General features: G+C 35.9%; 1 protein-coding gene across 1 annotated transcript in view; it reads right to left on the reverse strand.

Moving 5' to 3' along the window:
* Nucleotides 1-1,033: 1,033 nt before the first annotated feature.
* Nucleotides 1,034-16,263, reverse strand: part of LOC113073295 (serine/threonine-protein phosphatase 6 regulatory ankyrin repeat subunit B-like) — a 35,778-nt gene continuing 20,548 nt past the window's right edge. The window contains exons 14-20 of the mRNA XM_026246184.1: nucleotides 15,706-15,813; nucleotides 15,431-15,628; nucleotides 10,421-10,627; nucleotides 6,524-6,981; nucleotides 4,471-5,375; nucleotides 2,716-2,859; nucleotides 1,034-1,972 (exon numbers count right to left, since the gene is read on the reverse strand). Of these exons, the coding sequence (XP_026101969.1) occupies nucleotides 1,839-1,972; nucleotides 2,716-2,859; nucleotides 4,471-5,375; nucleotides 6,524-6,981; nucleotides 10,421-10,627; nucleotides 15,431-15,628; nucleotides 15,706-15,813 (2,154 nt within the window). The 3' untranslated portion in view covers nucleotides 1,034-1,838. The remainder of the gene's footprint in view (nucleotides 1,973-2,715; nucleotides 2,860-4,470; nucleotides 5,376-6,523; nucleotides 6,982-10,420; nucleotides 10,628-15,430; nucleotides 15,629-15,705; nucleotides 15,814-16,263) is intronic.

Here is a 16,263-nt window from a genome sequence, read left to right on the forward strand (position 1 = left end):
AATACAGTAGATTTTATAGAGTTAAACGTGAGAATAATAACTGTACGGTAACCTTTACAATTTGGTCCGGTTTTCAGGACAGTCAAAGTGCAGACCTAATAAACATGATTTAAGTTTGTTAACAACAATAGTTAAAAAACAACAGTAGGATGTTTGCCAAGATCATGTCAGATACAGTATAATTAAAACTTAAAATTCAAATCATGAAAGCTCAGATTTTTGCTTGATGTGATATCATGGAAAAACAGCCTCAATGGCAGCGTCTTCAACAGTTAAACTGTCAGGCAGCATCAGGCACATGAAGTTAGTAGTGAAATATTTGGATATGTTTTGGCAATATGAGCATTAATTAGTGTTTCCCGCAATGAACAGATCTGAGCATAATGTTCTTATTGTGAGCTTGAAATTAAACTATCGTGATTCTTACATGAGATAAATGCAGCTTCAACAAAAACCAGTTGTGAGCCCTAAATCACATTTGTATAATTTCTATAATGGTGCACAGTGATTATAAAGCTATATGTAGCATGTTCCTATATTTAGCAAGTGTCATTTACATATGGATTTAATTTCATTTGTAAAAAAAAAAAGAACAATTGTCAATACATTCTGTCATCTTTCTAGCATCAGCCCATAAAACATTTATGGTCATAAGTCTGAGATATCAAGTAGAAATACTTCAAATCTAATAATAATTTTTTTAAGCAAATCAATATGTCTATTCAGCAAGGATGCATTTAATTGATCAAAAGTGACAGTAAAGGCATTTATAATGTTCCAAAGATTTCTATTTCAAACAAATGCTCTTCTTTTGAACTTTCTATTCATCAAAGAATCCTGAAAAAATTAAATGAATCACAGTTTCCACAAAAACTGTATTCAACATAGATGTTAAGAAATGTTTGTTGAGCAGGGATATGCCAGTATCAAATTTTCCTGTTGCGATTAATTGCTCATGCTTTTATCACGGTATATGGTATTATCACGGTATTTAATTGAATTGAATTTAAATCATAATACAGTATAACAACTTTTTTCTTATAACAAAAATATCGGAACATTTAAATACATTGAAGAAATACCGAAAAATATAAAAAGTTAAAAGTTTAACACAGATTAAAGTGTATCTGTGTGTCATTTTCTGCAGTTTAGCACCATCAACTGTCAGAAAGAGAATGTGCTTTCATTCTGCGCATCTCTCACGTGTTTCCCCATGTGCTTCTCATGCGTGCTTGTTTACAGTACATCGGAGCACACATGCTCTTTCAAGGAGCATACAGCGGTTTTGTGCATTTTGTCCAGTTGATGGGAATATTATTCTTAATGCATTCGAAATTATGAATAATTTGTAATATATAATTATTCACAGTATTTAGATGTGCCCATGATAACAATACCGTGCATATTCATTGCCATGATATATCACATTACTGAATACTGGCACATATCTATAGTTGAGCAGCAACATTTCTGAAGAATCATTTGACACTGAATTCTAGAAAACAGTTATTTTCAATTTTAATATTTCACAATATTACTGCTGTATTATTTTTGATCAAAGGAATGCAACCTTGGTGAGCAGAAGAGACTTCTTTCAAACACACACACACACACACACACACAAACACAAATCTCACTGACCCCAGAATTTGGACCACTAGTGTAAATGACATCTTCATTAAAGTGACTAGTGAGGAATGGATACCAGCTAAAGGCACATGCTGTGATATGCTAATGCTAAGGTGTTCTTCAGGAAGCTGAAGTGATGTGGGCTCAGGTGGTTGGTCTGATATTAATAGGCAGTACAAATTCATCTGTCATGGTGAAATGGTCATCATTCATTCATCTCTCTCCAGCTGTGATCTGTCCCTCTGTCTGCGCTGGGCTAAAAACTGCTGGACCACAGACGGCCAATCCACAACATTCTCCACGTGCTCCTGTCCTCCAGACATGGACATCACAATCTGACCGCCTGCACAGTAACACAAGATGATTGCTATAGATTGACTCATGACAAATCCTATTATTTCTTGCTTTTGCTTAAAATAAAATGAATATAATTACTGTACACTTGAAGTACTGCTGTAGAAATAAAATTATGAAATAGTTTTTTCAAAGTATTTAGTTAATATAATATTGATAAATATTAATACATCTGTGAACTTTAATCATGAACTGATGAATTACAATATGAATATATGATATAATATCTATGTATTCATGCATTTATTCATTCATTCAATAAAGCAAAGGCTATTTTCATGGCAAACTCAGTAGAAGAAATTAAAATAATCATACAACCATCAAGAAAACTAAAATAAATAGTATAAGTTAACAATATTTTTCTTACAACAGTATAAAAACAATATATAAAATAAAAAATATAGGAATTTATATAAAAAAGGAATTGTACACACTGTTTACAAATAAACAGCAAATAACAATGAATTCAACATGAAATTCTGAAGTAGAAAGACTGAAATTGTATTTTCTTGTAAAATGTATTCTGATAACCTTTAGTTCATAAAACCTTTTTTTATATATATAATTTCATATAAGTAATTTATGTATTTATTGTTATGCAGAATAGTAATACAACAGTTATAAAGTTTTTTTTCTGTTTGATATTTCATAGAAAAACTAAAAAAATAAATAAATTGACCATATAAATAAATCTCCGACCAAAGAAGAGGAGCTGTGAAATTGTATACTTGCCCTCTGGGAGGATCTGTGTCGTCTTGTTTCCTCTGAAGCTGACAGATGCTTGACCCAGCTGCTCTAGAGAACGCGCGTCTGTCAAACCTTCAGTGTCTTCATCCTCATTCATCACATTAGGACACTTCACAGAGCAGCTCTTCCCTGAACACAATGGAGGACACAGACATGGGAAAGTCACTCAACACTGCACATATACACATAACATGGCAATAGAGTCAGCAACACACACTAGAGAAAGCTTAGATGGAGTGAAGATGTACAGGAAGTGTGAGATGCACAACCCCAAATGTCTGAACGTTCTGTCAAACATTCCTTAGACAGCAAATGCCCACAGTAGTGTGCTACAGCAAGTTAAACTTTTGTTTGCAGCATTAACCATCCCTTTTGTCAAACCTTGCATTTTAAGATGGAGCCAGTATAAACTAATATGCTAAAATATTCAATAAATAAAATAATTTCAATAAATAAGTCAATTTATTATTATTGATGATCATAATAAAAAATTGTTTGACAAGGTACTATAGCAAATTGCATAATTTATATTATTTGCAACTTTAGAAGACAAAGTTATTTATAAGTGCAGTATGGAGTACCTCAAGGCTCAGTACTAGGGCCATTACTCTTCATGCTTTACATGTTATCCTTGAGAGATATCATCAAGAAACACGGTGTTAGCTTTCACTGTTATGCTGATATTCAGCTCTATATTCCTTCGTGGTCAGGCGAAACATATACATTTGAAAAACTAACGGAATGCATAGTCGATATAAAAAACTGGATGAGAAGTAATTTTTTACTGTTAAATTCTGGAAAAAAAAAACCCGGAGGTGTTAATTATAGAACCTAAAAACTCTGCATGTAATAAGCTAGTATGCTGTCTAAGACTTGATGGTTGCTCTGTCAGTTCTTCGTCATCAGTTAGGAACCTAGGTGTGCTATTTGATAGCAATCTTTCCTTAAAAAGCCAGATTTCTAGCATTTGTAAAACTGCATTTTTCCATCTCAAAAATATATCTAAATATAACTCTTTAACCTGGCTTACACATAACACATATCAAGTTCTCATTTGTAAGTCGCTTTGGATAAAATGTAAATGTAACACACTAATACGCTTCTTATATACAAATACGTTAAAGGATTTTTAGGCTGCATTAATTAGGTAAACCAGAACCTGGTACACTTCCCATAACTCCTGATCTACTTGCTACATAGCTAGAAGAATGGCATCTACGCTAATATTAGTCTGTTTCTCTCTTATTCCAAGGTCACCGTAGCCACCAGATCCAATCTGTATCCAGATCAGAGGGTCACTGCAGTCACCCGGATCCAGTACTTGATTGCAAATCATTGCACATATACTATTAACTGAACTGAGATGAATGATGACATCACTGAACTGTCATTTTGCGTTATTTTATAGAATTACCTGAAAAAAACTGAATTTGAAATGTAAACTCAGAATTCCAAGAGAAAAGTCAAAACTGCAAGATTTTTTTGTTTTTAAAGTTCAAATTGTTAGATATAAAATTTAAATTCTAAGGAAAAATTTCAAATTGAGAAACTTGAGAAAAGTTTACATCTCAAAAAAGTCAGAATTCTGAGATTCACAGATATTGCAGTTACGAGTTTATAACTTGCATATACAAGATACACTCGCACTTGCAAGAAAAAAAGAGTTGCCAATTTATTCTTTGCCAGACACAAGCTTCCCCAGTAACATGCAAATGATCTTTACTGAAAAGCAACTCCTACCTGCATGTTTGCAGAGAAGCTTGATGGAGTAGAAGAGTTTGCTGAACAGGTTGAACGGAGACGGAATTCCAGACTTGCGGCTCATATCGCGGATCAGAATGGCTCGGCCGAACTTCCATTCCATGTCAGACTGAGCCTGGATGCGCTGGTACGTGTCGCTCATCATGGCGATGAGGAGGTTGATCAACACGATGGAAGTCACCACCAGATACACACTAAATACCGTTTTAGCCAAAAACTCCATGGCAGCAGGTGAATGCTCCACCATGGGAATTTTATCTGGTTCGGTTAAACCAAACAAAGCAAAGAAGAGTGGCACAGACATGTTTAAAGGTCTCAGAATGGTCACTTGTGTGGCGTTACCAGTGCTGTTGTTCCAATCATGTGGATATGGCTGACACAAAGCAGTGAGACTCAGCGTGAAGGCAGTGTGGAACAAAATGAGGATCACAGTGAACCGGCACAGATCCTTCATCAAGTCTCTGATTATTATAGCCCATGGGCCAAATAAGTGATGGAACGTGAGGAACTCCAGCAGCTGGATGAATCCCAGTGTCATTGCCACGGCCAGCAGGACGTTTCTAGCAAACAGGCAGTGCAGGTGCACTGGTGGCCACCATTGGGTGAAGACTGCTAGCAGGTGGCACAGCAGAGCCACGGCGGAAAAACCCAGTAGAAGAAGACCAATCCACGCTAATCCAGCACGCTCACCTGGGAAGGTCAGCTCGGATACCAGCATCCCACAAAGCCAGATCAGCAACAGACACTCCGACCAGCCGGGCACCAGACGGCCCTCAGACAGAGGACTCACGGGCGGATACACGATTGTTAAGATGAACAGGACCAACAGGAAGACGTGCGACACCAGATGACTCATTAACTTCATGACTGGGATGGTGTTGAAGCTGAGTGGAGATTAAAACAATCAGTTACACACATTTCTCCTCAACCGAGAAACACAGGGAGTAAAAAGTTTGGATACATATTATTTAATTTATGTTTCTTAAGAACCATTTTTTGATCTAAAGGCCTATTACAATTGTTTTTGTTAATTCAAATAAAGATATAATAAAATACAATGCAAATATTAGATTAAAAACAAACTTAAACTAAAATTAGAAATGTTGCCTTGGAAACTAAAACTGAAATAAAATTAAAAAAAATTATTAAACATAAAAATATATCATAAAACAAAAGCTAATTTAATAAAATATTAATAAACACTATAATACTGTTTCTATGGCTCAGCGGTATTGCATTGCATTAGCAATGCAAAAGGTTGTAGGTTCAATTCCCTGGGGAACATATTTGGTAAAAAAAAAATGTTGCTTTGGATAAAAGTGTCTGCTAAATGCATAAATTGAATCGTTTATAAATTAGAATAATTTATCAAAAAGCCAGTGCTGTTATTGTTAACTACAACTTTTGAAATGGTTTTCATTCATTGAAACAAGGATAAAATTAAATATACATACTAGATTTAAAATTATAAATGTCGCCTCGGCCACTAAAATTACTAAAACAAAAAAAACAAAAAAAAACAAAACAAAATTAAGCTAAATGGAAATATAAAAAAAAAAAAGTAACTCAAAAGACGAAAGTGCATTAAGAAATGATTCATACTAAAATTTAAATGAAAACATATGAATTGAAAATATAAACAATGTAAAATGAAAATGTAGTAAATAATATAAAAGTACACAAATAATACTTAAATAACACTTTTCAAGGTTTTGCGGTATGATTTTATTTTTTGAAATAAATACTTTTAATAAAAAGGACACATTAAATTGATCAAACGTGACAGTGAAGACATTTATAATGTTATAAAATAGTTATATTTTTAACTAAATGCCTTTCTTTTGAACTTTCTATTAATCAATTATATGTTTCTTGAGCAGCAAATCAGAACATTACAATGATTTCTGAAGGATCATGTGACACTTAAGACTAGAGTAATCATTGCTGAAAATTGTGATCTTTCAAAAAATTACTGTCTTTCCTGTATTTTTGATCAAATAGGCTTGGTGAAGTTTACTGTGTCAGACTGTACCTGTGTCTGAGTGGCAGTGAGATCGCCAGCCACAGCGGAGGGAAGAGCAGCAAACAGAAGAACAGCAGCAGGATCTTCCATGAATTCCACTGCAGGCCTCCGCACCACACTTCTGTCAGGTACATCTGCACCGCCGGATGGGACACCACGGCCTTCTGCTCTCCCTCGATCAAGCAGTCCAGCATGCTGGCACCCCGGTGATCCACAGCCCTGAGGATCAGACCTGTGCCATGACCCCCGGTTGAGGCGGCGAGGGTCAGGAGGTCAGAAGCCATGAGCTCACAGTGGAGCGCGGCGGCATGCAGGTCGATGGAGCGCACCTTCTCTCTGAGCGCGGCCAGAGTCAGAGCTCGCGACAGACGGACGCACGTGTCCAGAGGAGCAGGAGAATGAAGAACCAACTCCTCCAGAGCCAGATTATCATTCATCCGGCCGCACACCATCAGATTGAACACAAACTACAGACAACACACAAAACAGAACATGATTAATGATGCCATTTGAATTGGTTTATTTTCAGCAGAACAATGCATTTAAAGGGGAAGTCTACCCAAAAATGGAAAATTATCCCATTATTTACTCACCCTCAATGCATTGTGTATGACTTTCTTCTTGCAGACGAATACAATCTTAGTTATAGTAAAAGGGTCATAAGATGTGATTAAAATTGGTCCTTTCTCATTGGAGTGTTACAAGTGCGTGGTGCATAAAGAAGATGAGTAAAGTTGCAAAGACTAAAGTCTCAAAATCAAAGAGATATTCTTTATAAAAGCTAAGAGCGGTTCATTGTGAAAGCAAAACTACATTGTTTGGCCTTCCAAAAGAGGCCACGACTAGAAACCAGTGGTTAAGTTGTATTTACAACACTGTTCCAGAACAGTTCAACCCAAATATTCAAATGTGTGCAGCGCATTTTATGGAGGAAAAGGGCTGTTACTTGATCTTGGGAAGGCTGTGCACAAAGCTGTTTCTATAAAGTGGGGCAGTTCCAAATTTTGAAGGGCAAGGCTTCTGACTCACAGCCTGTATGTACATTTTATTATATTTAAGGAATTCACCACTTATGATTCAAACGAGAGTTTTGAGCAGTATAGAGCTTGTTGTTTGTCATTTCTTCAATCACGAATGCACACATGGTTTTATGTTTACACAGCGCAATACGCAACGCATAAAAAGACAGTATAAGTCATTATATTCAGTAATTATGTCCCCACTAAATGCTACAAATGCTGTGTTTTTATAATGGGTTTATCTGTTTTGTTTGGTTATGCCGGGACACACGGCATCACAGTATGAAATTTGAAATGGGGGGAAATATCATTATGAAATGAATGTTTTTCTGAAATACACGTTGGACACAATTATTGGCACCCCTAGAAATTATTCATAGTAAAATATTTCTGAAGTATACTCCCATTCATATTCACAATTTTGAGCACTCCAGGGTGATTATGAACATGAAATTACACAGCCACGGCTTCCTGTTTCACAGAAGAAGAATTATCCATTACAATGAGAAAAACCAAGGTATATACAGGTGCTTCTCAATAAATTAGAATGTTGATGAAAAGTTAATTTCAGTAATTCAACTCAAATTGTGAAACTCATGTATTAAATAAATCCAGTGCACACAGACTGAAATAGTTTAAGTCTTTGGTACTTTTAATTGTTATGATTTTACCTCACATTTAACAAAAACTCAAATTACAATACTTCATAAAACCAGCTCCTTTTGCTTTAATAAATCCATCAGTTCAGCCTGGCGTGGAGGAGATCAGTTTGTGGCACTGCTGAGGTGGTCTGGAAGCCCAGGTTTCTTTGACAGTGATCTTCAGCTCATCTGCATTTTTTGGTCTCTTGTTTCTCAGCTTGCTCTTGACAATACCTCATAGATTCTCTCTGGGGTTCAGGTCTGGTGAGTTTGCTGTCCAGTCAAGCGCACCAACACCATGGTCATTTAACCAACTTTTGGTGCTTTTGGCAGTGCGGTAGGTGCCAAATTCTGCTGGAAAATGAAATCAGCATCTTCAAAATGCTGGTCAGCAGAAGGAAGCATGAAGTGCTCCAAGATTTCTTGGTAAAGGGGTACAGTGACTTTGGTTTTCAAAAAACACAATGGACCAACACCAGCCGATGACATTGCACCCCAAAGGAAATACAAAACTTGCTATCATCTGAAAAAAGGACTTTTGAGCAATGGCAACAGTCCAGTTCTTCTTCTCCTTCGCCCAGGTAAGACGCCTCTGACTTTGCCTGTGGTACAGGCGTGTCTTAACAAGAGGATTATGACAACTGTAGCCAAATTCCTTGACACTTCTGTGTGTGGTGGCTCTTGATGCCTTGACCCCAGCCTAAGTGCATTCATTGAATCCAGTCTGCTTGACGATCCTCATAAAGCTGCGGTTCTCTCGGGTTGTGCATCTTTTTCTTTCACACTTTTTCGTTCCACTCAGTTAACATGCTAGGATACAGCACTCTGTGAAAAGACAGCTTATTGGCGATGCATTTTTCTTGATTTAAACTCTGTGTGAATGGTGTCAATGAGTGTCAGACACCATTTTGAAGGCCCAGGAAACCTTTTTCAGGTGTTTTGAGTTGATTAGCTGATTGGCATGTCATCATGACAGAAAACAGAAAATGAGCTTTTTAGCAGCAAACCCTCAAGATGAACATTTAGAGCTGTTAAACTGTCAAAGGAAGGTTTCAAAAAGTATTGAATAACAGGGTGCCGTAAATTGTGGCCAATGCGTATTAGAGAAAAATATTTATTTCATAATTATATTTCTCCCCATTTAATATTATTATTATCAAATGAAAAGTTAGATTTTTGTGATTTTTTTAAATAAAAGATCAAAAGGATTAACAATGCAGATTCATTTTTACAGCCTTTTTTAATTATATTTACCATGACTGTATGTCCTACATCATCTGCTGGACGTCATTCTGTATTTGGCTTCAAAATCTCAACACCCATTTATGGCCATTATAATGCTTGGAAAAGCCAGACATTTTTTTTTTAATATATATAACTCAGATTTTATTTGTCTGAAAGAAGAAAGTCATATACACCTAGGATGTCTATAGGGTGAGAAAATCATGGTGGAATTTTAATTTTCATTGTTTCAAATTTTTTTTATCCATTTAAACCTGTGTTGAAGTTCCTTTCTGCTCATTAAGAATAAAATGAAAGAATCAACCCTGCCATCACGTTACAGAAAAACACTGATGTAAAATCATCTAATTAACCATTGTGAAAAACACATTTAGAATTCTTCAATAAAGATTCATACAATTAAATCAGCAACAACAATAAGACACAATTTTATTTATAATTTATTTGATATCAGTTACATAATTTATCTAATATTAGTATTAATCTAAATAAAAGCTGAGTTACGCAGCTGAGTTTATTCAGAGTAGGCAGTAAAATCTAATATAATACACAGGTTATTATTTATTTTTACTTATAAAAAGTGTATTTACTCTTTCAACTAAGTAATATGAATGAAGGCCAGTATTATTTTTATTTTTTTTTAAATACATTTTGGAGGATAAAATTGAAACCATTCATTATTACAATTAAATTTGTGCCATCATCTATGCCTAAATGGTTACAGAACTTTAAAAATATTATAACTTTTATTTTGGTGAACTTAAAACAATCTTCACATAAATCAATTTTAATAAATGTGCTTTTAATACAGTGTGTTGTGTATGATGTATAGTAATGTAGTGACGTTTCAGTCTCCATCAGTATCAGCTCTCTAATAAACATCTGGTAGTTAGAACATTTGGAAAAAACAAACAAATAAACACACACACACACACACACACACACACACACACACACACACACAAACACACATAGAGAACGAACAGGGTATTAGTGAGTATGACCTTCTTGTCGTCCAGCAATTGGAGTATGTTCTTCTCTTGTCTGAGCAGGAAGATGACGGTTTTCTCATGGTTCTCCTGAGCAGCGTACTGCAGCGGTGTCCATCCGACATGACATTCGACACACACTGACGCTCCACTCTCAACCAGGATTGACACCACCTCCAGAAAGCCGGCTTTAGCTGCGTAATGCAGCGGTGTCAAGCCACTCTGAAAGACACAGCAGCTTTACTGCTCACAAGAATGCAGCTTTACTGCTCTGAATACTGATATTTTAGTTTTACATTTCCAGTCATAGGTTTGGAATAATTCAGTTCAATGGTTTTGAAAGAAGTCTCTCTTCTGCTCACCAAGGCTGCATTTATTTGATCTAAAACCTAGTAAGAACAGTAATAATGTGAAATAATATGTTTTCTATGTGATTATTTAAAAAAAAAATAATATGATTAATACCTAAATTTTAAGCAGCCTTACTGAGCATAGGAATCCTGAACAGAAGTGTATTTATTAATACACTGATTTAATCATATTCAAATTATTTAATAGTTTTTAGTATTATAAATGGTATTTTCTTTTGTGTTTTGTTTTTTTTATTGTAATTTGTAAAAAAAAAAAAAAAAAAAAAAAAAAAAAAATGTTAAAAATGTAGATTTATCTTTATATGTATTTCATTTTAAATTTTAGAATTTACTTATGGTTTCAGTTACTTGCCAAGGCAAAAAAAATCTTAATTTTTTTTTTTTGTAACGTTTCGTCTAATAATAATTTAGTCTATATTTTAATACATTTCACTTTATATAACAGTAACACACTGCTTTGGTATTTTGGCATATCGGAGCACAGTTTGAGAGATGAATGGGAAAATTAATTAATTTACTGTACATAGTACTATTACTATTGTAGAAATTGTATTTTTTGTATATATGCAAGTATAATATGTATTAAAATTAGAATGAATTTATTTATCTATTTAGCTTTTATTTTTATATTTTCAGTTTTTATTTAGTTTAGTAGTTTATGAGCTTTCGTAATTTGTATTAATTTTATTTAATATTTTATTTATCTGTTATTTAAGACAACATCTCTTTAAAAGACAGTTTTTTATAATTTATATAATTTATTTCAGCTTTATTTAAATACATTGATACATTTAGGTTAAGTTAAAGGGATAGTTCTTTATGTTTATGAACTTTATCTGCTTACCCCCAGGGCAACCAAGATGTAAGTGACTTTGTTTCTTCAGTAGAACACAAAGATCGGTTTGTGCAAGGAACTGAACAGTATCTATATAGTTTTTTACCTCTGATTCACCACATTGTCCAAACTGTCCTGAGTTCCAAACAGCCAGCGCCTGACATGTCTCCTTGCTTTTCGGCGGATTGCAGACTTAAAAGTGCACTACCGCCACCTATCTCTCAAATGGACCATTGACACTCCTATTTGAGATTGTAGATCGTGTCAATGGTCCATTTGAGTGATAGTTGGTGATAATGCACTTATAATTCTGTGATCCACCATAAAGAAAAAAGACGACAACGACACGTCACGTGCCAACTGTTGAGAAAATGCTCAGGACAGTTCAACAGTTTGGATTGAGATTACAAGGGTCTTTTTCTCAAGAAACTTCTGAGAAACATGAGACCAACACAAGCATCCATTCGACCATTTAATTTCATTGCTATGTTACGTTCCTCGTATGTTTTATTTTTATTTTTGTTTGCTCCCTGCTTTCCCCCCCTTTAAATACAAAAACTTGCCTACCTCCTTTTCCCGAAATTATTCTAACAGGACACGACATTGGTTTATGTTAACTAATTTCTAGGTTAGCGTCAAACCAGCATTTAAAGCTTCAATCATTCAGAAACAGGTGTTTCCAAGTTCTAACGATCAATGACCCAGGTTTAGTAAACCTACCCACAGGACTAGAAAACCCTCAAACTAACGAATAAGTCAGTCATCGAAACAATTAAAAAAATAACATATTTAGAAGCATAGATTTCAGCATCTGGTGAAGAAATTGTAATACACGTTGACTTTATGGATGGTATGCACTTGCGACTCTATGGGAAATTGTTTAAGTCTTTAATACTTGTGACAAATTTTGGCAAAATTTGTACCCGATCAGTTTGTACGGTTCTCGGTAGCCCAAATGTTGAAAAGAATTTCATGAGCGATTACAGGAGCAGTTATTTTCGCCTCCGGAAAATGTGTAGCCGCAAGCATTATCATTAACAAGTACCGGTTACCAGCTCTGGTCTTAGGCAAAGGACCAACGCAATCGACAATGACATGCTCGAAAGGTTACCCCATCACAGGTGTAGGAACAAGTGGTGCACACGGAATTACTTGGTTTTGTCTTCCCTGAAAATTGGCACTTATCACAAGTCCTGCAATATTTCACTACATCAGACTTTAATGTGGTCCAAACAAAGTGGTTCAAAATTCGGTTATACGTCTTAATTCCCAGGTGTCAAGACAAAGCATGATCATGGGCCAAAAAAAGTATAACTTGTCTGTAACATACCGGTACAACAATTTGATGAACAGTAGACCATTAAACAATCAGAGACATTTGTTCCCCATCTATGCATTAGCAATCCATTATCCTCGTAGTAAGCAGCTTTCCTCTCACATGCTAACTCCAAAAGGTACAACATTTATGCATGGTAACATCGGCTCCTTCGGCTGCAACAATATTATCACGAGTCACTGGTAATTTTACATCATTCAAAATGGAATCCGGTTTTCCGTCTGCCTCACCTTCATCAGCCACCAGAATACCATCCAAGTAGATGCCATAAAGGTTGTAGCCAAATCAACTGCATCAGCAAGTTTACGAGCTTGTGGTTTATCACAAACTTCTAGGAAAAGTGTAACCCTCCTAACAGCCACATCATTACCAAGGATAAATTTTACCCCACACACACAGGCAAATTTTCACACACCCTAACCTTAATCATTCTTGTATAGAACTCGGATAGCAAATTAATCTGATGTTAAGGAACTCCGACAGTCTCCATTCTGATACTTTGTACCAAAATATAGCTACCACAAAAAGTGTCATCAGAAAAAAGAACAATACATCCTTAGCTGCGGTCATCTGCATTGCACCTGTATCACAATATTGTCACCTTAACCTGATTTGTAGACTGAACATCAGCAGAAACTAATCCTTCCACCCAAAAAAGGTTGATAGCCCACATCCATTTTCTCATGATTTTTATTGTCAATCACGTCAACAGGCTTTACAATACCAACACTTGATAAGGAAGCAAGGCAATCAGCAATCACATGGCCAGTTTCGTGACAATAAAAACACTCTCTCTCTTCCCTAACTTTTGTATCAGTAGACTTAAAACGTGACTGGTCCTTCGAAATGGGAGAAATGGAAGGAACTTTTTCAGTACAGGCAAAACAAATGGTTTTGTGAGTCAGAGCAAACTCATCAGCAAGAACAGACACATTTGATTTTACTTTAATCATTTAAGTAAACTGCAGTACGAACAGGAATACAACCCTTAAATTCTTCGAACAAAATGTAATCACAAAGTGCCTAGAAATCTGTAACTTTACTTGCTATGCACCATTTGTCAAACATCATAGACTTTTCCCTAGCAAATTCAATGAACGTATGTCAAAATGTTTTTATATAAAATTTGGAATTGCTGCCTATAAGCTTCAGGTACGGGTTCATAAGCTCTCAAAATTGTCGCCTTAACAACATCATAGTTCAAACGGTCCTCCAAAGACAAGACAGCACACATGTCCTGAGCTTTTCCCATTAGCTTACACTGTAGTAACAAAGACCATACTTCTCGAGACCAATTCAAAGCTGAAGTAATTCACTCAAAAACATTAAAATACCAGTCCACCTCAATCTCTCTAAACTGTGAGGGGTGAGAGGGCATAAGAGCAATGTTTACTCAAATCAAACGCACTACCTGATAATCCTACTCTTATCGCATCATCGGAGCCTACTGCAGGGGCAGGCTGAACAGAGAGACCCGATGACACTGGAGGAACCAATGGCACGGGAGGAGAAATTTGTAATGAACTGGGGGCTACTGGAACAGGAGGACCTGGTGCATCTCTGGCAACTCCCAATTCGAGCTACCGCAACTTGATCTGTGTATCAGCGTTAATTTCTAGACAGTGGATTTCAAGCTGAAACTCCAGCTCAACCTGACTCTCTCAGCTATACTCACGCTCTCCTCCATCTGGACCTTTGCCAGATGTAACTTGAGACGAACTTCACTTCCAGACCCCGACAGGGCAGGAGAAAGTAATCAAAATGCAGCAATACAGTTTTGATTTTGGACTCCTTAACCTCAGCCGCTTTTCTCGCTTCTTCCTTACAAAAGCACAAAAGGATGGGCATCAGCACTGAGCAATTCTTGCTCTACACAATTCTAGCTCCTCTAGTCCATTCACCACGACATGCTTAATCTCCCTCTACAGCTGCTGCCTATTAACCTTAGTTTGAAAATGTTCAGCAACATGAATCAAATCATCCTTTCTACACTTATTCAATTGCTATTCAAATCAAAATCAGCCATTCTAATTGATTCATTAAAAAATAAGCAAGCTCAAAGTCAATCACCATTAAATGTATTTATTTTTTTCTCTCTCTTTCAACAAATCACCTGCTTCACGATCACTGGTTACTCCAGCAACAGTGTATCTGACCATTTGCATCCCCTAAATTATTAAATACTGTAACATTAAAAATGTTACATGCTTGATATTTTTTGGGGGATGTTTTGTAACATTTAAGTGAGACACAACTGTCACTGGGGTAAACCATGAAAGACAAAGATCCGGCAACAGACAGACAGTGACATTCGATATGAAATAAATGTATTTTAAGAGGTGCAGATTAGCAGTCACTAAAGAAGGGAAAAAAGCAAGGAGCAAACAAAAATACAAAACATACGAGGAACGTAACAGCTGTCTATGAGAAATAATCGAGATATTTCTGTGTGATTTTTCTTTGCATGGCAGGTTTCTTCTCACCGTGTCCTTGTGGTTGATCTCAGCTCCCTGTCCCAGCAGGACTCTCACCATGGCCACATGTCCATGTGCAGAGGCCAGATGCAGACAGGTACATCCGTGTTTGTCGGTCAGGTGCAGCAGAGATCCAGAGCGGCTGAGCAGCAGCCCAACCAAAGCCGTGTGTCCATTCTGAGCCGCCAGGTGCAGAGGAGTGGAGCCCTGAAACACACGATGGATGGTCAGAACCGCACTCAAACGTCATTCTTCAGACTGCAGCAGTCCTTCTGATCCCTTGCCTGAATGTTTGTCTCAGCATCGGCCTGAACACCAGGAGAATTCAGCAACAAGCGAACCATGTTTTCATGACCGGACTGAGCCGCCAGGTGCAGAGGAGTGTAACCTGACTGAACACACAGACACACACACACACACACAATAAATCATGCACTGATGATTCACAAGCACTAATATGTACATTGTGGCTTTTGTTTCAGTAAAAGCTAAATTACCTTGAGATATCAAGACTTATTTTGAGAGAATACATCTTAAATATACTTTACACTGCAAAGGTGTAAGAAGTTTCATAAACAGAATAAAAAAGTTCACTTGTATGTGCAATGTATGGAGGTGAAAAATGCATTTATTGTACAGTACACAGGAAATAATATTGTAGAAATATTATGAAATTAATGTTTTAATATTTTAAAATATAAAATGTATAAATAATATTATTTATATTACATGTATTATATAATTATATATTTAATTATAAATAAATTAACTACAATTAATATTTATGATAATATAACAAATAAACAATATAACTAAAAATAAAAATGATACACATTTTATAA

The sequence above is a fragment of the Carassius auratus genome, unplaced genomic scaffold (genome assembly GCF_003368295.1).
Source record: "Carassius auratus strain Wakin unplaced genomic scaffold, ASM336829v1 scaf_tig00011797, whole genome shotgun sequence".
Lineage (NCBI taxonomy): Eukaryota > Metazoa > Chordata > Actinopteri > Cypriniformes > Cyprinidae > Carassius > Carassius auratus.